This window comes from Peromyscus californicus, unplaced genomic scaffold (genome assembly GCF_007827085.1).
Source record: "Peromyscus californicus insignis strain IS unplaced genomic scaffold, ASM782708v3 Scaffold_9__1_contigs__length_137607984, whole genome shotgun sequence".
NCBI lineage: Eukaryota > Metazoa > Chordata > Mammalia > Rodentia > Cricetidae > Peromyscus > Peromyscus californicus.
Window position 1 is genome coordinate 74,266,419 of NW_026294617.1, and position 22,032 is coordinate 74,288,450.

The following is a 22,032-nucleotide window of genomic DNA, read 5'->3' on the forward strand; positions in this document are numbered from 1 at the left end:
ACCAAAGTCAGCTTATATATTTGCTTTATTTAAGAGTCACATGCCAAGCTGGGCGGTGGCGGTGGCAGATGCCTTTAATCCCAGCACTCGGGAGGCAGAGGCAGGCGGATCTCTGTGAGTTCGAGGCCAGCCTGGTCTACAGAGCGAGATCCAGGACAGGCACCAAAACTACACAGAGAAACCCTGTCTCAAAAAACCAAAAAAAAAAAAAAAGAAAAAAAAAGAAAGAAAGAAAGAGAAAAAGTCACATGCCATGGCCCCCCATTTTCCGTGTCAGTCAACTTGTGGAAGTTTGTGCCCCCACGCTGCCACAGAGAGGAAGGTGTCAAGGCTGCCCAGGTCTACAGCCGCTCACTGAGCTGCACGGCGGCTCTTTGGCTGTAGTCTGTCTTGCAAAGTCTCTTTCTTCTTCAGACACGTCATCGCTTCTAACTTGCTGAGAGGAAGTTTCTTTCTTCCCCTGATTCGAAAGGACTTCTAAATTGTAGTTTTTCTTTCTTTGCAATTTTTTATGTATTTTTACACAGAGAACTGTGTCCACCAAAAGTATTACTCCCGTTGACAGATAGAAAAGGATGTGAAACCAGACAGGGCCTGATGACTGGGGACCTGAAAGAGAAAAAAATCCTTTAGACATCAGAGCAATCCAGCCAAGCTGTGTCCAGAAGACTGGTGAAGGCTGGTCTGTCCCAGAGATACGGTCAGGGGACAAGAAACTTCCAGCAGTTCCAGACGGGCCCCACAAGTGGAGCAGGCTCCTTGAGAATGTCACATTGTCCTGAACCTCACAGATAATTGCTGTTTCTGAATCTTTAATGCTTGAAGCAGTTTTGAAGATTCTTCCCTGACAGAGTCTTGGTTCTAGAACTCATGAATTTAGTCAGATACAGGCAGGAGAGTATATTGTCTATGAGGGCAAACTGTAAAGCCATCATGTGACTCCATCATCAAAGCACACACCCTGGTCCTAGTTAGTTTTATGTCTAGTTGACACAGCTAGAGTTACCTGAAAGGAGGGAACCTCAACTGAGAAAACGCCTCCGTAAGATCCAGCTATGTGGCATTTTCTTAATTAGTGATTGATGGAGGAGGGCACAGCTCATTGTGGGTGGTGCCATCGCTGGACTGCTGGTCCTGGGTTCTATAAGAAAGCGGGCTGAGCAAGCCATGAGGAGCAAGCCCGTAAGCAGCACCCCTCCATGGCCTCTGCGTCAGCTCCTGCCGCCAGGTTCCTGCCCTGCTTGAGCTCCTGCCCTGACTTCCTTCTATGATAAACAGTGATGTGTAAATGTAAGCCAAACAAGCCCCTTCCTCCCCAGCTTGCTTTTGGTCACGGCTTTCACCACAGCAATAGAAACCCTAAGACGCCCTACCATCTTCTGTAGTAGGTGAGTGGGCGCGGAAGAAAAGGGAAGATGAGGAAGGGCAGCAGGAAGGACAGACCGGAAATGAAGGGAACAAACAGGAGGAAGAGTGAGAGGAGGGAAGAAGGGGATAAAGAACGGAAAAGTGACAGACAGGAAAGGAGGAACGGAAATTCAGGGGAGAGTGGAGGAAAACAGCGCAGTTCTGAACGAAGCACGGAGCTGCTCGTGAACTGCTCCCTTCCTGCTGGGCGACACCAGCCCCCACGTGAACGAAGTACCGAGCCCTGCTCCTGAACTGCTCCCTTCCCGCTGGGCGACACCAGCCCCCACGTGAACGAAGCACGGAGCTGCTCGTGAACTGCTCCCTTCCCGCTGGGCGACACCAGCCCCCACGTGAACGAAGTACCGAGCCCTGCTCGTGAACTGCTGGAGGGACGTGGCGACACCAGCCCCCACGTGAACGAAGTACCGAGCCCTGCTCGTGAACTGCTGGAGGGACGTGGCGACACCAGCCCCCACATACCTCCAGCTCACCAAGTAGTCGAAGCTCCAGCTCAGGGCTGCGCTTAAGGACACTGCCATCCGCTGTGACTACCTCACACCAGTGTAACCCAGAATCTTCTCTTCCAGCACTTGGTATGTGGTACTCTGAGGATGTATTCCTCTCCTCCAGGATCTTGCTGCCCACATAGAAAGAGAAGAAGAGCTGCAAGCCAGGGCTCTGTAGGAGCAATTTTGTCTCACAGCTCAGGGTGACCAGACTCCCCTCCAGGACGGGAGACGACAAGGTCGTTCTCAGCACGGGAGCGGCAAATAGCTCTAAAGAGAAAGTTGAAGGGACAGAGTTGTTCCGTTCAGTGTCGGTGGCCTTTTCATGAGACTCCCCTCTGTGAATCTTGCCCCAAGAGAATGAGTTTCCCCCATTTCCAAGAGAGAGGCCTATTTTCTAATAGACATGACTGGTCACTAGCTGAGGGGCTTCCCAATTACACTGTGTGCTCTCCCCTGGCGTGGCTCCATTTATTAGGAAACCATGGACGCCCATGGCAGTAACCCAGAGTCAACACTAACAGGCACTTGCCAGCTAAGTCATTCATTAGTTGTGCTGTTCAAAAGACAAGCTGGGACAGTAATTTCTTCCCCACAAAAATGAGCTATTTTTTAGCAAAGGAATACCTAGCTAGTGAGTTTGAGCACTAAGAGGTACGTCATAGAAAGGGTTAAAGGTCTTGTACAAATTGGACAGAGGAAACTGATTTACAGAAGCTTAAAGAGAAGGGAGTTCAGACAGGCTATGTATTCCTAACACAAATGGAAAGTAAATCCAATTCCTAATGTCTTTCTGGCTTCTATAGAATTTCTATGGAAATGTCATGAGGTTTGACTGGATTATTTCCTAGTAACTCTGGCTACCTTGAATGAGTGAGTCTCTGGCCTTAGCAGCTAAAATAAACAGACGAAGTGTGTAGTTCTATCCCCTGACTTTGACATGCGCTCCTGTGATCACTGATGGGCCGTTGTGGATGCTGAAAAGAGTAATGGGTGGGGACTCAGAGGCCTCGGTTCCGGTTCTGGCCCAGGCGGTGGTGGTTGGGTGGCCTTTGGGGAGGCCGTTTGTCTCCCTGGAACTCAGTTTCCTCCTTTGTAAGTTAGGTGAGGACTTTAATGCTTTGTGGTGGTTTCTCTGGTCCTTCCTTTCTGTGACTCTTATCTAGACCGGATACCTTTCACGGTGACAGACACTCCAGCAGATGTGTAGCGTTGGTTTCTTCCCATGCCTGAGCAGTGATAGATGCCATTGTGACTCGTGTTGCTTTTCAGAATGGTGACCTCAGAATCTCGAGAAAAGTGAAAGGATTTTCCATTTCGATAGAAAATCACATTGTACACCAGCTTGTTCTCCCAGCCATGACACCTCAAGGTCAGAGGTTCTCCTTCTGTGAGGACTCTGCGGGAGGCCTGGAGTAGCAGCCAACCTGAAAAGTGAGGACCCACAGTGTTCGCAGGCACAGAGGAAGTCCAAGGAGGCCAAATCTTGGCCCTGGAAACTTTGATATCTTCTACTATTTGCAACGTTCCAACCTCAGTCTCTGTTGTGGCCCACACCTGAGTCCCACTCTCAAATCTCTTCAGCTTTGCTAGAAAAAAAAAGCAACCTTTCCCAGCAGCTGTGCACACCACCCCCATCATCCTTTCCCAGCAACTGTGCACACCACCTCCATCATCCTTTCCCAGCAGCTGTGCACACCACCTCCATCATCCTTTCCCAGCAGCTGTGCACACCACCTCCATCATCCTTTCCCAGCAAGTATATACACCATCCCCTTCATCCTTTCCCAGCAGCTGTGCACACCATCCCCATCATCCTTTCCCAGCAGCTGTACACACCATCCCCATCATCCTTTCCCAACAGCTGTACACACCATCCCCATCATCCTTTCCCAGCAGCTGTGCACACCACCCCCATCATCCTTTCCCAGCAGCTGTGCACACCATCCCCATCACCCTTTCCCAGCAGCTGTGCACACCATCCCCATCATCCTTTCCCAGCAGCTGTGCACACCACCCCCATCATCCTTTCCCAGCAGCTGTGCACACCACCCCCATCATCCTTTCCCAGCAGCTGTGCACACCACCCCCATCATCCTTTCCCAGCAGCTGTGCACACCACCCCCATCATCCTTTCCCAGCAGCTGTGCACACTAGCCCCCTCTTATCATCCCTTCTCAGAGCTCAGAAATTGGTTGGGACAAAGTTTATTTTGCATGAAAAAAAGAATTTTTAGATGACCCAATGAAGCATACATACAAAGCCCTTTGAATGTGATGTACCCCTGTCTGGTTTCTATAGCCAAGAGAACATACCAGGCCAGGCACACATTTGCTATATCTGTCTCTTTCTTAGCATGCTAGATAGAGATGCTCCTGGTGGTCTTGAAGCAGAAAAGCTGCCGTGATGTGACATACAGCTTGTGAGGATTACATGACAGGGACTTTGGGGAGCTGAGTGCCCCCCAAAACCAAAGGACAGCAATTAGAAAATGGAGACACTAGTCCTATAACCACAAGGAACTGAATTCTGCCAATAACTGTGAATTCTAAGAGGAACCCAAAGGAACACACTATAGTCCACACCCTGACTACAGAGAACCTATGAATGCTGAAGCGTAATAGTCATACGTGTTTGGAGCTGTAGGTTTGGGAAAATCTGTTATGATGCAGTAGAAAAGGAATGTTGTCTAACTGCTGAAGTGTCTGTTAATGAAGATGAGGTGTCAGGGAAGGTGGGTCTTTCACTCTCCAGAACTCATCTATGGATAGCGAGTGTGCGGTCCACTGCAATGTGTGGCAGTCTGTGTTCTCAGACGCTGCCACATTTCTTATAAATGCAATTAAGACCTGAAACTCAATCTCACACTGCCCAGACACACTGATGTCTTTGCTTTATGTCTGAAACTCAGTAGAAGATTTTTTTTTTTTTTTTTTTTTTTTTTTTTTGGTTTTTCGAGACAGGGTTTCTCTGTGTAGCTTTGCGCCTTTCTTGGGACTCACTTGGTAGTCCAGGCTGGCCTCAAACTCACAGAGATCCGCCTGGCTCTGCCTCCCGAGTGCTGGGATTAGAGGTGTGTGCCACCACCACCCGGCTCAGTAGAAGATTTTGATATATCTCCATATGAAATTAATCGAAACACAAATAGGAAAAACTTACACACTGAAATTAGCCAGACTCGAGGTCTATATATCTCAGTGGACTTTTATACAGTTAGAATAGCCATTCAGAATGGAAGATGTGGGGCTTCACATAGGGTTTGTCGCTATGGAGTATATTTTTGTGCACTTATCACCAAAAATGAAAACTCCATGACAGAGATAGACCTAGAAAAACAATTAGCTGCCTGTCCTCTTTCCTGGCACGTGTCCTTTACCTGTAATCTGTCCTTGTCCTCTGATGTCCCTTTCTGGTTCTCTTTCCTTATGTTGTACTGTACCAAATGTCTATTTGTTTACATATATTTTTGGCTAGATTCTACATATGATGAAAAATGTGGGGTTTTTTTTACCCTAAGTGGGGATATTTCATATCAAAACATGAGATACAGCTTTTAGCTGTATCATATGATATAGACATAGCTTACTCATTTCCTATTCAAACATCACCCCCTCAATTCACTGCCTTGAGTAGGAAAGTGACCCTCATTCTGAGTCACATGACTAGAACTTGGATCCACCAACTAGCTATATTTTCTTGGTCCTGGGTCTCTATGTTTTTTTTTTTCTCTGCCAGTTAGTGATTTAAAAGGCAGGAAAAAATCTTGAGTGCAGCAGATGCAGCAGGAAAATTCTTGAACACAGCAGACAGCACTGGCTGGTGAAAAGGAGCTGTTATCAGAGGTGAGGAAATGCACACACACAGCAAGCTCACAGAGACCCTCTGCACACACAGCAAGTGCATAGAGACCCTCTGCACACACAGCAAGCTCACAGAGACCCTCTGCACACACAGCAAATACATAGAGACCCTCTGCACACACCTCTGCACACACAGAAGGTCACAGAGACCCTCTGCACACACCTCTGCACACACAGAAGGTCACAGAGACCCTCTGCACACACCTCTGCATGCACAGAAGGTCACAGAGACCCTCTGCACACACCTCTGCATGCACAGAAGGTCACAGAGACCCTCTGCACACACAGTAGTGGGGCTAAGGACTTAAAAATTCAGTCTCCAGGTGGCGGTGGCACACACCTTTAATGCCAGCACTCAGGAGGGAGAAGCAGGAGGATCTCCGTGAGTTCGAGGTCAGCCTGGTCTAGAGAGAGAGTTCCAGGACAGCCAGGGCTACACAGAGAAACCCTGTCTCAAAATAAAATAAAATAAAATAAAATAAAATAAAATAAAATAAAATAAAATAAAATAAAATAAAATAAATCCAGTCCCTTCTCCATGGCTAGGGTTTTTTAAGTTTTTGACGAGTCTTTCTCCCCTAATTTAGGATTGGTGGCTGACTGGCCCACAGCTGTTCTGTAAGCATATACAGAGCCTGTTCAACTCCTAAGCTAATCCATCAGCAGAGGGCCCAATTGGTGGCAGAAAATAAGGAAACAAATCCAGCCCTCCAGGCCTATTTTTTTAAGCTGCCAGGATTTTGTCTCCTACCAGGAGGGTGAGGAAGAAGCTGGCCGTCTTGGGAGTTTGCTGCCTTTACTCCCGAGGCGGCCCCTCTCTCTGCCTCCCGGGGAATGTCTAACACCCAGTGTCTTAGCAACCCCAGACTGACTGAAAGTGGCTGAACACTGACGTAACCTCGGCAAACCGTTTTATAAACAGGATGGAGAGAGCAGTAGCCAGAATTAGATGACAGTCGAGAACTTTTGTTCATTTGTGGGGCCGGGGGACCATAACGTTGAAAAGGCACGCTGCAGAGAAATCCCCAACACTTGAGAAACCCAGAATATATAAAGAATTCCTATGAGCTAATGGGGTGGGGAGAAGGAGAGACGACTCAGCAGTTAAGAGTGCTTGCTGGGAGTCTAGAGCAGTGATTCTCAACCTATGGGCCTCGATCCCTTTGGTAAACCTCTATCTCCAAAAAAAATTTACATTACGATTCATAACAGTAGCAAAATTACAGTTATGGAGTAGCAATGAAAATAACTTTATGGTTAGGGGGTCACCACAGCATGAGGAACAGTATTGAAGGGTCCAGCTTTAGGAAGGTTGAGAACCACTGCTCTAGAGGGCCTGAGTTCAGTTCCCAGAACTGCCGGTGACTCCAGTTCTAGGAGCTCCAACAGCCTGTTCTGGCTATCCAGGGTAGGTACCTACACACACGGCACACACACACACACACACACACACACACACACACACACACACACACAGAAAAATAAAAAACATTGGCCAAAAGACTCATCAGGTACCTTATAAAGGCTTTATAAAGACAAGTAATAAGCACATTAAAAGTGGTCAATACCAGCCGGGCGGTGGTGGCGCACGCCTTTAATCCCAGCACTCGGGAGGCAGAGCCAGGCGGATCTCTGTGAGTTCGACGCCAGCCTGGGCTACCAAGTGAGTTCCAGGAAAGGCGCAAAGCTACACAGAGAAAACCTGTCTCAAAAAACCAAAAAAACAAACAAACAAAAAAAAAAAGTGGTCAATACCACAGTCACCAAAGAAATATAAATTAAAACTGTGCAGCCACTATACACAGTCAGAACAACACAACAAAAAAATACACACAAAAAAAAAAGCTAGGCCGGGCGGTGGTGGCGCACGCCTTTAATCCCAGCACTCGGGAGGCAGAGGCAGGCGGATCTTTGTGAGTTCGAGGCCAGCCTGGTCTCCAAAGCGAGTTCCAGGAAAGGCGCAAAGCTACACAGAGAAACCCTGTCTGGAAAAACCAAAAAAAAAAAAAAAAAAAAAAAAAAAAAAAAAAAAAAAAAAAAAAAAAGCTGCTATTAATGAAGTTAGAGATATGTTGGCATAAATTTTGGACAAAGATAAAATATTAGAGTCTGAGATTTTTCTTGATACATTGTATCCAAAACTGGTCAGCTGGAGTGCTATGGGTGTGCTGTAAGCCTCAGGAAAACGTAATAGAATTCAGCTACTGTCACAAAAGCTACTACTTGGGAGGTAACCCAAACCCAGAAGGACAAACATGGTATGTACTCACTCATAAGTGGATTCTAGATATAAAGCAAAGAACAATCAATCAGACTACAACCCACAGAACCAGGGAGGCTATATAGCAGGGGGGACCCTAGGATGACTGTGGCTTATAATAAGTTTTGGTTTTACTCAATTACTGGGCAAGCTTTAGTGAAGCATTTCACTATTAGGATAAGAATTTGTACTGTATCAAGCTGATAATAGAATAAATAAATAAATAAATAAATAAATAAATAAATAAATAAATAAATAAAAATGGAAACAAAAGGGCTGCTACTTGGAAAAGTCAAGGACTTTCCCAAAGGTCAAGCCATGGCTTCAGAAGTCTTGGTGATATTTTAGCTTTTGTATATATATTAGCCAGTTCCCACAGTGATTTTCTTGTAATGCTATGTGTGCTTCCAAGAACTCCTAACAGTGTATTTATCTAAAATGTCTATCAAGCATCCAAGGCCCGACAATCTCCTGAACCTTATAAGGTAACACCCTTAAGGGAACAGGCGCTGTTCCCTAGGTCGGGCGGACAGCCTTATTTCTTGTGCAGCCTGAGACCCTCCTTTTCTATTACTAACATTATAGACTCCTAACTTCTCAACTAACTGCTTCTAGGAGTGTAGACTGAGCACCTAGATCCCCTTCTTGATATACTAACCAATCATTAGCTCTCTGTTGACCTCCTCCTTTACCACTCCCCTTTTGGGTTGTAAAAGAAAGCCTGGTGGTCAGTGCCTGAGGAAAACTCTTACCTGCCTTTATGACCCTGTAGGAATTCAAGCCTGGTGACCTGGCTGGAGGGGGAGGTTTATAACTGGATTCCTGAGAGACTTGGGGAGAACTGAGAGAATAAGGAGACTGAGAGGAGGCGAGAGAGAGGAAAAAAGAGAACAGAGCTAGATGGGTAAGAACTGGAGAGGAACGGACTAGATGGGAAGAACTAGATTGAAGGGCTAGAAGAGAGGACTAGAGGAACGAGGTGGAAGATGAGGAAGAGCCAGATGGGGAAGAACAAGATGAGAGAGAAGGAGATGAGAGAGAAGGAGATGAGAGAGAAGGAGATGAGAGAGAAGGAGATGAGAGAGAAGGAGATGGGAGAGGAGCTGAGATGGGAAGGAACTAGATGGGGCAGAACTAAGATGAGAGAATTAAGATAGAACTTAGAGGAGACAGTAGATAAACATAGAGAGAAATCAGGCAAGAAAGGAGCTAGGTATGAGAGCAGAATAGAAGCTGTGTAGAGAGAACTGACTCAGAAGAATTAAGTGTATGGACTGAGGAGTTTCGTGTACATAGATTTATTTCCTTTCATCAAAGATTAAATTATCAGCTGGTTGTAGATTCTTCCCGGACCCTGGAAGGGGACTATCGAGGGGCTGGACCCCCTTAGTCCCCAATATGGGTGTGTAGGGCCTTGATGTGATGTTTTAATTATACTGACTTGATTTGACCTGCTGGGTCCTTAGAGCTGATCCGTTCACTCAGATAATGTCTCACATATATTCTCAGAGAGAAAGAGAAACAGAGAGGACTCTGGCACCCACACAAAGGGAGACCTTGGGATCCCCAGCCCTCCTGCCCATGCCGTGCTTACTTCTGTGGATTTTCAACTGTACAGGGTCGCTTGGCATTAAGAGACCAGTCTGGCGCGTGTATTCACCACCGTCCTTGAAAGTGGCCTTAGTGATAATGTATCTAGGCGTGGAGATCTGAATGAGTGTGCTGTTGATAAACCACTGTGTGGACTGTCTCCAGGCAGGTGGAGCCCCTCACACCATAAAGTGACATTTTCCTTCTGGAAAATACTGACCCATGGAGGCTGCAAGGTGATCACAGCCTTTGTGGCATTGGCTGTAGGAAAAAGAACAACAACAGAGAAAACCCTAAGCAGGGATAAAGCAAGAACTGGGAGTGACTGGTAAAGGATCGCTAGCATAAGGAAAAGTGTTTAGTTTGAAAAAATTAGCAAGTGGAAAGCCAGGAAGCTAGCCAGCCTTCCAGTGCCCCGACTGCTGTGGGAGCTGTTCTGGGTTATTTGATCTCAATCCAGGCGTTAGGATTTGAGTGCTGGTGATGAAATCACTGGTGTTAATAAAGGGGGCTTTCAAACCAGAGCAAACTGCCTTGAGACAGTTTCCCTATACTCAGTGCTAGGCTGTCTTTGAGGGGTGAGAAGCACCTCCATCCACTTCTTTATTGGAAACTGAGGCTCAAGTCCTTGAACTCTTCCTATCTGAGGAGGAAAACCTCTCTCTGTTTTCTTATAAAAGGGACAGGTTTGGGGGGTACAAGAAAAACCAGCCCAGCAGGACTGCTTCTGGCTTCCCACAATTCTGTGCTTTTCTGAGCTCACTAGGCCAATGGTTCTCAACCTATGGGCCATGACCCCTTTGGAGTTTGAATGATTCTTTCACAGTGGTCACCTAAGACCATCAGAAAACACAGATGTTTACATCACAATTCATAACAGTAACAAAATTACAGTTATGAAGTTGCAGCAAAAACAATTTTATGGTTGGGGGTCATCAAACATGAGGAACTGTATTAAAGGGTCACAGCATCAAGAAGGGTGAGAAGCACTGTGCTAAGAATTTAGTTCAGCAGCCAGGGCTCACTCAGAAAACCTTGGACAGAAACCTTAAAAACCAGTTTTGTAGAAACTGTTCTCTAAATACAGAGCTGGTAACTAAGAAATCTTTCTCTTGTGTATCTTCCCCGTGTTCTTCCCTCCAGGCTAGTGGAACCCACCCTTGGAAAGCAGGAAAGCAGCAGATGAGAAGTTGACAGAGAGGTCACTCACCTACTTGTCCACCAACTGGAACTGCAAGAGACCGGAGACACAGATATCAGTTGATGGACAGAAGACGATGATGACAGAGCAGAATTGGGAAGAGAGTTTACGTCGACTTTGAGGACCCAGATGAAGTCTCCTGAGAGACTCTCCATCCCTCTTTCCCCAAATCAAGCCCCAGCAGAAAGGGTGGTTATTTGTGATGCTCTCTTTATTCTGATGGAGGCTTGCAGGCTTAATGCCACCAGAGGGCCCCCTTCCCATTCTTTGGAAATAAGCACCAATAATAAACTATTGGATCATCGATACAGCAGTCTTTAGACGAGTTCTAGGCTAACATGCCAAACGATGACAAAAAGTCTTGATTCGCCATGGCCAGAAGCCAAGTCCCCCGACAAGCCTCCCTGAGTCCAACTTACCCCAAAGGAGCAGGGTTGTTAGGTGCCACATGTCACCTCCAAGCTGGTAAAAATCTGTAACGTTAAGACATTGAAGAGGTTTTGCTAGGGGCTAGGAACTAAGATTGGAAAAGAGGAAGGAAATTGCCTTTTCTGCTCATTTGCATTATGGCTGTGTTCCTTTTTCTGGGAAACACGTCCTTAGTTCTTTGCTCCCCTCTGTAACAGGGTCTCCTGTAGGCCAGGTTGTCCTCAAATTTACTATGTAGCCAAGGATGACTCCTGATCCTCCTGCCTCTACCTCCCAAGTCTAGGATTACAGCCCTGTGCCACCATGCCTAGCTACATACCCCTCCGACCTCTCTCTCCAGGGACTTACTGACAGCCTGAAACTCATATGTAGACCAGGCTGGCCTTGAATTTCCAGAACTCCACCTGCCTTTGCCTCCCAAGTGGTAAGATAGAAATGTGGACCCTTGTTCCCAGCTTTCCATCCCTGATTTTTAAAAGCATGCTTTCTCCATTCTCAAAGCCTGTAGCCCCTCTCCCTCTCTCTCTCTCTCTCTCTCTCTCTCTCTCTCTCTCTCTCTCTCTCTCTCTCTCTCTCTCTCTAAGGATTGAAGCCAGGGCCTTGTGCTTGCTAGGCAACCCTCTACCACTGAGCTAAATCCCCAACCCCACGCATCTCTCTCTGTTTAAACTCTGTCTTTAGTTTGTCTGCTCATTTTGTTTTGTGACTGCTCAGAACCCTCTGGAAAGCTCGAGCTTCAGTGACACTCCATTCTGAGTATTTTCTCCCTCGACTGTTTACATTCCTTACAGAACGGCTCTGACACAACTCTAATTTTAGATTCGTTCACGGATTGGGTAATTTTCTCATTCGGATCCAGAAACTTCTTACATCAGACTCTCTGAGAGATATGAAAAGAGGCCCCCTAACACAAACTGGCCTCTGTTCCTCAAGGCACACAGGAAGAATCAACCATCCACAGCAGTATAAAGTGAAGTCAGTAATAAATAAGCCATCTTCCTGAAAGATACTATGGATTTATAGCACTTAGGCTAAATCTAAGGAAGTGAAATACTTACTATAAATCTCATTACAAAGAAAATTAACGGGGCTGGAGAGATGGCTCAGAGGTTAAGAGCACTGACTGCTCTTCCTGAGTTCAATTCCCAGCAACCACATGGTGGCTCACAACCATCTGTAATGAGATCTGGCTCCCTCTTCTGGCCTGAAAGGATATACGCAAGCAGAACACTGTGTACATAATAAATAAATTAATTAAAAAAGAAAATAGAGGCCGGGCAGTGGTGGCGCACGCCTTTAATCCCAGCACTCGGGAGGCAGAGGCAGGCGGATCTCTGTGAGTTCGAGGCCAGCCTGGGCTACCAAGTGAGTCCCAGGAAAGGCGCAAAGCTACACAGAGAAACCCTGTCTCAAAAAACCAAAAAAAAAAAAAAAAAAAAAAGAAAGAAAATTGACTTAGACCAGTAGACAGAAACGCAAGCAGAACACTGCGTACATAATTAATTAAAAAAGAAAAAAGAAAAGAAAATTGACTTAGACCAGTAGACAAGAATATCCCTAGGAAAGGAGGTTCAAGGTTCAAGTTAGGAGCTCTGTCGCCCCAGTCAGAGTGGTGTCCTTAGAGAACTGTAAAGACCTAATGGTTCTAGGGTTCTGTTAGGAGAAAAAGACAGTTACACAGAAAGTAGGGTGAGTTCGGTGAACGCGATGGCACTTGAATATCAATCTCAGGGAAGAGATTACTAGCACGAGCTGCTAACTGCCTTGACCCCATGCTTCTGCAGCAGCAGCAGCAGCTGCTGCGGATGCCTTCTTGACTCTCTGCTGTGATTCATCCACTTGGTTTCCATCGGCCAAAGAAATGCGGATGGGAGCATCACGTTAAATCTGAACTTAGAACTAAAGGCATAGCACCGTCTCTCGAGCTCTGCTGCTTCTGTGATTATCATGGCTAGAACATTCTCTGGCTAGCACGGAGTCATCAGCACTGGTCATTTAGTCTGACACAGAGCTGGCCCAGTTGCCTACAAGCTGGCCATGAGAAGAAATGGATGCTCACTGTTGTATCCCACTGAGATTCAAAGATTGCTACAGCATGGTAGCTGGCTGACACAGATGAAAGCAAAGCAGAAAGATCTGGAAAGAGTTCTAGGTATCCTGAGACGCAGGCCAGCCTCAGTTTCCATCAATACTGTTCTCCTAATTCTTACACTATTTTCTTCCCATGGTTTTCTGCTGCACGGATGCATCATAATTTATTTCATCACATGAAGGTTATTCCTAATTTTAACCAGTATGACCAGAACTGCAACATCTCTAAATTTTGAATTATTATTTCCTTAGGACACATTCCTAGACTCAGATAAATGCTACCAGAGCTGAAAGGGGTGGTGCGTGCTTATAATCCGACACTTGGGAGACAAGGCAGAAGGGTTATGAGTTTGAGGCTAGCCTGTGCTACACAGCAAGACTTGTCTCAAAAAAGAAAGCCTGGGTGGGGTTTGATCTACAGTACACACAACAAAAATGTCAAAGTATTTATCAGCATAATATATTGTGTGCCACTAATTATTCATCTTACGTATTTTCTCACAGTCCTCACAATAACCCAGAAGTGGATGCTATTGTTGTCTCCATTTTACAAGTTTAAAAAAAAAGTCAATTACTTGTGGAGGATGGGGGGAGAGAATGAGAAATGACATGTAAATACATATATATTAAAGAAGTAGAATTCAAACCCAGACAGTTGATCTCCTTCACATCCTTGTGAACAGAATGTAAAACTGGCCCCTTCACCCCTGGAAGTCCTAAGGTCGGTGTGCTGTGACAATCAAGATAACACGGGAGTGAGAATGCTGTAGAGGAGGGACCCGTGACCTGAAAGGGTAAAATGCTTTTTTTCCCTAATAAATATCTGTAGTTTCCAAATGAAATACCCACTGTCGTAAATCTGAATCCCTGTAAGAAAGAACTAGGAATATGGGACGCATCTCGTAATTAACCAGACAATAATGTCTAGCATTTAATGGCCACTGGAAATCAGAATGCTCACAGAGGTCACGAAAGAATCCACACACATGTGTGACATGGCTGTGTCCACATACAGATGATCGGTTACGATGGCCTCACTTTCATACACTTCACAGTTTCAAAATCACTTCAGGGTGCTTCTCAGATGTGAGTGCAAAGAGTTACTTGATGATGTCTTCTCTACTGTGGAAAGTTACCTATGGCCAATTGTTTGATACATTTCTAAATTAAGATAATTTAAGCCTCACAAAGAACTGACTAAAACTGTTTTACGCATTTAATGAAAAAGCAGCCAGTAATGCTTACTCAATTCTCTCTGTCTGTCTCTCTCTGTGTTTGTGTGTGTGTGTGTTTTACAGGGTTCATGCATCCTAGGCTGAGGATGACCTTGAACTTCTGATCTTCCTGCCTCCACCTCAAAAGTACTAGGAGGGCATACCATCTGCTCCCACGCCCAGTTTATTCAGTGCTAAAGATGGAACCCAGGGTCTCACGCATGCTAGGAAAGCACTCTACCAACTGAGTTACATCCCCAGCCCGACAATTCCTTCTTTAACGACCAGATATTTATTTTAGGAACTAAAATGCTTCCATTAAATTTGGGCTGGGGAGATAGATGGCTTTGCAGTTATAGCACTTGCCAGGCAAGCTTGAAGCCCAGAGTTTGAATCCTCAGAAACCTAAGTAAATTATGGATGGGTGTGGCTGCCTTTAATTCCAGCCTCAGAAGGCACAGACCTGCATGCCTCAAAGGAAGCTAGCTAGCAAGACTGGCTGTGCTGGCAAGCACTGCGTTTGATTGGGAGACTAACGGAATGGGTAAAGTGAAAGAGTAATAGATCAACCTCTGGCCTGAACTCACATGCACACACACACAGCACAGGCAGCCACAGACATGTACAAAAACACGCATCCATACACCTGCATACACATGAAAACTGGAAAAAGAAAAAAGAATTAGACACAATTACGAAAATTACAATTATGTTTGATAAACATTGTATATACTGTTATTTTTTTTTTAACAGTGCTGAGAATTGGACCACGTTTGGTGCTCTGGCACTGACTTATTCCCTCAGCCAGTGGTTTTGAACCAGGTGAAATTGGCAGCTTTGGCGTGTTTACTAATGTTAGAAGAACTTTAGCGGAAGAGTCACGTGAAGTAGACATGACATTCAACTATCATTCATGTTAATAAAAAGTCCCCACCAGAAACCACTGATGTCTCGATTCTCAGTCGTTCCTACCACTGTATCTGTCTTTTCCGGTTTGGGTGTCTTCAAAACGAGAGCGACTTTAGAAACAAATCTTCTCGTGTGTTTTTGTAGCAGCCTTTAGAGTACGTGCTGTTTCTTTTCTAGGTTGTTTCAATTTAGACGACCACGTCATCTCTTCTGATTTCACCTTTGGTCGTCATGAACACTTCATCAAACCGTTTGTCTAGTGTTCCTCTGCACCCCTGAAGTCTCCTAAGCTGCTTAATGATTAATTTTGTTTTACTGTTTGCTATTACACACATTACACACTGTGCCCTGTTTTCTTTGTCGGGAAACAGGAAGTTCACACAAATCTCTCCTCCAGATTTTCACTTTCTGGTGGTTCGGGGCAGGGGCGGACACAGAGGCACTACTCAAAGACCTTCATCGCGTACTGTACACAGGAGGGTTGCTGGATCATAGAGCTTGATGTTCCTGCTCTTCTCTGTCCCTCCAACAACATCTTGGAATTTCATTCAAACATCTTCAAAGTCATAGCAACAGGACAGGAGGGCGTTGTAGGCAGAAGGGTTACAGGTTCCAACAGGGAACCCAATAAGAGGTTGGCCACAGATTCTTCCCACAAAGCATTTCAAATATGTCCCAGACAGAGCGCACGGTGGCCTTGGGACTGATAACTTGTCTCTTTGAAATGACTAAGGTAACGTCGTCTTATTCTGACTCCATTTTGTGTTTGCTTAGGTAGTTCTCAGCCCTTTCCTACCTCCCACAGCAGTTCCATCTGCCTTGGGATCCCACCAAGCGAAAATGAAAACCAGCATCCAAATTAAAGCAATTAAATGGGCTTTATTTACTATGCATAGGACTGACCCTCCGAAGGGGGATTTGAGAGTAGAGTGTGAGTTAACTTTTCAGGCCTCCTTTTATAGGGAAAAAGTATAAGCTGGGTGTTTTGTAGATTCTATTTATTGTATTTTGGCTTTTCTATTTTATTCCCTTATTTGCGAGTCTGTCTACATAGTGAATTTCTATGAAATTGGGGGTCCATTAAATATCATTTGCCTTAGATCCACAATTTCTTAAACTGCAAAATGTCCACTTTGTGGTAAATTGTGTTATTAAGTATGTTGTGGTATCTACATTGCTCCAACTCTAGTTTTCCTTTTGGTGTTTTGATCATTTTGCTCACATACGGTTCCACTGCTCCTGCGAAGCTATTTCTAAACATACAATTAGCATACAAAGCAATAGGCTTCATCATGTTTTCACACATGCTCTCTTTCCCTCAGTGCCTCCCGCATCCCCTTTCCTCCTCCTGCTGGACCCTCCCTCCCTCCACCTCCCCCCCCACCCCCCCCACCCCACCCCCCGCTTCCCTTCCTAACTACATGCATTCATCCCCCTCTTCATTCCCTGACCCTAACTAAACCCCTCCTTGAGACCCCTATAATTCTCTTTCTAGTTTCATGACCTGTGTTTATTAGTTTTGCTTTCTTCTTCATTGGCTGTCCCTGCTTCTCTCTGTGGTTCTGCCCCACCCCTTTGTTATGTTTGGTTTGTGACAGGGTCTTGCTATGTAACCCAGGCTGCCTCAAACTCAGAATCATCCCAGCCCCTTGAGTGACTGGATGAACAAGTACACAACCCCATAACCCACCTGTTCTTTTTCTAGTTACTTCAGTCCCTTACTTACAGGGTTCATTTTAACCATTTCTAATATAATAATGAGTTTCCTTTTTATCCTAACTACTGTTTTAGCTTTAACTGTAAGTTACATTTATGATCTCTTTTGTTGTTGTTGTTGTTGTTTGGTGTGTGTGTGTGTGTGTGTGTGTGTGTGTGTGTGTGTGTGTGTGTTTCCAGGCAGGGTTTCTCTGTAGTCCTGGCTGTCCTGGAACTCACTATGTAGACCAGTCTAAACTCAAACTCAGAGATCCACCTGCCTCTGCCTCTGCCTCCCAGACTGCTGGGATTAAAGGCGTGCGCTGCCGCCGCCGCCGCCGCCGCCACCACCGCCACCCCCCACTACTTATGATCCCTTATCAGGTTTTTTGTTTTATAAACACTTAAAACTTCCTTACCCTTTTTGTTGTTTTTCTATTTTCATTTTCTGTTGGAACCCACAGAGGTTTCCTAGTGAGATCTGAACTTGCTGGGCTACATAAGAGGATGATTGGACCACTGGCCTGGGTACCAGGTGTTCGGAAGGGTCTACAGTTGACTCTGTCTAGCAAGGGGGAGGTCTTTCGCCTCGCCCCTTGGCATTGTTATAGAAAGCCCTTTTGAATAAAGTTCTGGGCTGGTGGGTTTTGACCCAGGCCCTCCCGAGGTTATCTTGTGTTTCTGTCTTTCCTCTCAACATCTAGGTATCTCTTTCTATCTAAATATTTCTCACTTCTCTCTCCTCAAGAGTTCCTTGGTCATAAATGTGGGAGAGGGTCTCCCAAAATTTTCTTCTTCTCAATATGTAGAATGTTATACACCATTCTATGGTGATTTTGCCAAAAGTGCACATGGATTTTTTTTTTTTGTTGTTTGTTTTTTTGAGACAGGGTTTCTCTGTGTAGCTTTGCACCTTTCCTGGAACTCGCTCTATAGACCAGGCTGGCCTCAAACTCACAGAGATCCGTCTGGCTCTGCCTCCCGAGTGCTGGGATTAAAGGCATGCGCCACCACTGCCCGAAGGATGTTTTATATAAGAATGGTGATAACCATCAGGATGACATCCTCAGAGAAGAATTCCCTCACCACTTTCAAGTTCTGGACAATGACAAAATAATTATTGCCTGAAGTCCATGGCATGGAGTCCTAATGTAGATTTTTGTAGTTTGGGGGACAGTGTTATGTAGTCCAAGCTGGCTTCAAACTCCTTTTGTAGCCAAGGCTGGCCTTGAAGGTCTGCTCCTCCTGTCTCCAACTTCTGAGTCCTGGGATTATAGGTGTGCACCACCAGGCCCTACTCAGAACGTTTGTTTGATCTTTTATTTTTATTATGTGTATGTGTGTGGGTTTGTGGATATGAATTCGGTACCCACAGAGGCCAAAAGTGGTCATCAAATCCCCCGGAGTTGTGAGTCCCCCTGATGTTGGTGCTGGGAGCTGATCTCAGAGTCTCCATGGAGCACTCACCTCAGGGGCCTGGGTTGTTTTTTGTTGTTATTGTTTGGGGGTTTGTTGTCGTTTGATTTTACTAGAGGCTTATTTTATCATCCTTTCCTTCAAACTATCTCAACTGCGGCAGACCTGTCTGTGAAGATGCTATCGAGTGTGTGTGTGTGTGTATGTGTGTGTGTGTGTGATGTATGTGTTGTGTGATGTTTTGTTTGTGCTCTGACAAATAAAGCTTGCTTGGAGATCAGAGGACAGAGCTAGCCACTAGATAAACCATAGAGGCTAGGTGGTGGTGGCTCACAACTTTAATCCCAGCATTTAGGAGGTGCATGCCTTTAATCCCAGCACAATAGAGAGGTGGAGACAGAAATATAAGACAAGTGGAGACATGATCTTGGCCCCCTTTTCTGTCTGAGGATTCATAGAGATAAGAAGTCTCTAGTGACTGCTGCTCTGCTTCTCTGATCTTTCAGGTTATTACCCCAATATTTGACTCTTGGTTTTTATTGATAAGACTAATTAGGATCACGCTTCATGTGTGTATTGCATATTCAGCTTGATTATCAACTCTTCAACATTGGATATATATGAGAAATAACCTGTTTTAAGACAACATAACCCCAAACCTCTAAGACCTTTTCTGTGGCAATGCAGTTCTGTCCTTCATAATATTCTCAGGATTTAATGAATGAATAAAATTGATGATATTCTCTGGATAGCAACCTACGGGGGAGGGGGCAAATTGGAGGAGCAGTAAGGAAACTTCACTGTGAATGAAATCAGCTGTTTGAGGAGCATTTTACACTGCAATGCTACTTCAAACACACACACACACACACACACACACACACACACACACACACACACACAAAGCTTCCATTAGTGAGTCAGGTGATACACCAGATCACAGCTCCTGCAGCACACAATCCGGGCAATAAGCAGCCTTCACCCTGTGGCCGAGCTTATGGGAATCTCCAAACTTCCAAAAGCTCTCCATTCCCAGAATTAGCGTGGCTAATGGACTCGGCAAAGGCTTGGTTGTGAAATAGTTATTTGCAGGGAAGTTTTGGTATTCAGGAAGCTCAAAAGGGATGCACACGGTGGGGCACTGCCCCTGAGTGTGTCTGCACAGTGACTTTGCTTTTTAAGGGTTTTAGCCAGTCTGTGGGTCAGGCTGAACCTTCCTTAGGATCTGACTCGTTCCTTACTAGCCCGGCTCAGTTTCTCTTCCCTCTGGACTGATACTTAGCAGGAAGTGAAAATGAATCTCAGTGGAGAGTCGGTCAGAGAAACGAAAGTAAATCCATCCAAGGGAAGCCAGGGTGCCAACATTTCCCTTTGCTACATACTGTCACTGTCAGTGCTGCATGCGACATGGATAGAAAAGTCAAGCAGCGTCCTCACAGGCCAAAGTGAATGCTGCCGGGAGACCCTAGAGACACCATCCCTGCTGACTAGCCCTGAGCCTGCTCCTTTCTACACTGGGCTTCAACGAAGTGTTCGCAGGCAACTGGCAGCTTTGCTACACAGACTGGAAGGGGCTGAAATTCAGTTAAAGCTAGGTTCTCTCTAGAGAAAATTAGTCGTTTGCGGTAGAGTTGTGGAGAGGGTCAAGAAATAAGACATTACCATCTTCCTTGTGGCTTAGTGCTTGGTAAGGACAGTAGATGTCGGATGTCTTCTGACTTTCCAGGAATCCGAGTATGGCCTTCTTGTACTCAAGCTGGGATGCTCCTCTTCACAGCTATAATTTCAGACAGTGTGGGGGAACTCACTAGAGACTGTCTTAGACTGGGCAGTTAGTGTTCCAGGCTGGATTCTCAGACTCCTCACTTGCTTCCAGGAAAATGCAACAATAACGGTATAATGTAACACACAGCTAATGTCAAAGTGAAACACTACTCTTGGTTAGCTTTTTTCTCAACTTGACACAAGCCAGAATTGCCTGAGGCAAGACACCTCATTGAGAAAATAGCTCCACTAGATTGTGTATAAGGAAGCCCAATCTTATGATTGATTGATGTGGGAGGGCCCAGCTCACTGAGGAGCAGTGCCAACCCTAGGCATGTGGCCCTGGGTGGACTAAGAAAGCAGGTGGGGCAAGCCATGAAGACCATGCTAGTGAGCAGCACTCCTCCACAGCTTCTGCTTCAGTTCCTGCCTCCAGGTTCCTGTCTTGGCTTCTCTTCATGAAGGACTGTAAGCTGAATAAGCCATTTCTTCCCAAGTTACTTTTGGTTACCATGCTAATCACAGCAACCCAAGGCAAACTAAAGCAAAGACCCTGCCTGGAAGGATCCAGGTAACTGTGTCTGTGCCCACTGCTGACCCACACGGCTTGGGTGGGCGGCAGCCTTCCTCCCTGGCAGCAGCAGGTGTGAAGAGATGAGGAGGGGCGAGCTGGCATGGTTCCCAAGTCACAATCATACTCTTTCCCACAGCACTAGTCTCCTTCAGACCCGAGTCCTTCTGCCTTGGAGGTACCGCCATCAGTCACATACCCCAGGTTTCTATCCTGTCTTCAGAGTCAACAGCCGCCGCCCCATTAGACAGATGAGATTCGAAGTCTGTGAGAATAACAGCCGCCCGGATCTTCATTCTCTCCACGTGGTTATGGCCATTGGTTCAGCTCAGCAATCTCCCATGGAGAGGCTGTTTCCTGACTGTAAGACCCTCGATGCCCCTCTCCTGCAAGCCGCTGGTTAAGAGTGACTTCTCTCTCATAGAGACACCCTATTTTCCAGACTTTTTTCTCCTTTCTGTGGCCGAACAATTATGGTTTAGTCAAGGCTTCTGAGATGAGTCCCAGCTGAGAGCCCAGACATTCGGGTCCTCTTCACTCCCACCAGATTTGGGGAAAAGCCCAACATTTAAAAAACAGAAACAAAACAAACAGAAACCAACCTCTGAGGGTCGTGAAGAAATAGTGCAGACGACATAGAGGGTGTTTGCTTCTGTTGCCCAATCCAATCGCATGTCTCCCCACTTCCGGGGCCAGCTCTTTTTCATATCTTTCTTCATGATGTGGTCGGAGAAGACATCTGACCTCCTTTTTCAGAATATTCATATTCTGAAGTGTTCGTAAAGAGCTCGGGCCCCTCGGCTCTAGCGGGCCTTGCCCTTCTCCCCCATTCCCTCTGCCTTGCTAAAAACCTTTAGACTACATTCCTAAAGCTAGCCACCACGGTCTAGTCCCTTATCCGGCCACTTCCTCCTCCTGAGGCTGACTACCAAGGTCCAGCTATCCAAGTATTAAGTCCAGCAATCAAAAGCTTCCTTTGGATCACCTAATTAACATGTCCAATTAAAATTAAACCTGAAGCTAACACGAAGTTTCCCCTTTACCTTTATAAACCGCCATTTCCTATAGGCCACATCTGTCTCCTCTCTATCCAGAGGCAGTCCTTTGTCCTCCGGA

At 45.8% G+C, this 22,032-nt stretch overlaps 1 protein-coding gene across 1 annotated transcript; it reads right to left on the reverse strand.

Moving 5' to 3' along the window:
* Nucleotides 1-260: 260 nt before the first annotated feature.
* Nucleotides 261-11,807, reverse strand: Fcgr1a (Fc gamma receptor Ia). Its single transcript, XM_052730888.1, is given in 7 exon segments — nt 261-609; nt 1,902-2,186; nt 3,092-3,343; nt 9,631-9,783; nt 9,786-9,887; nt 10,837-10,857; nt 11,247-11,807. Coding segments are annotated over 7 exon segments (1,128 nt in total). The 5' UTR covers nt 11,278-11,807; the 3' UTR covers nt 261-325.
* Nucleotides 11,808-22,032: the final 10,225 nt, after the last annotated feature.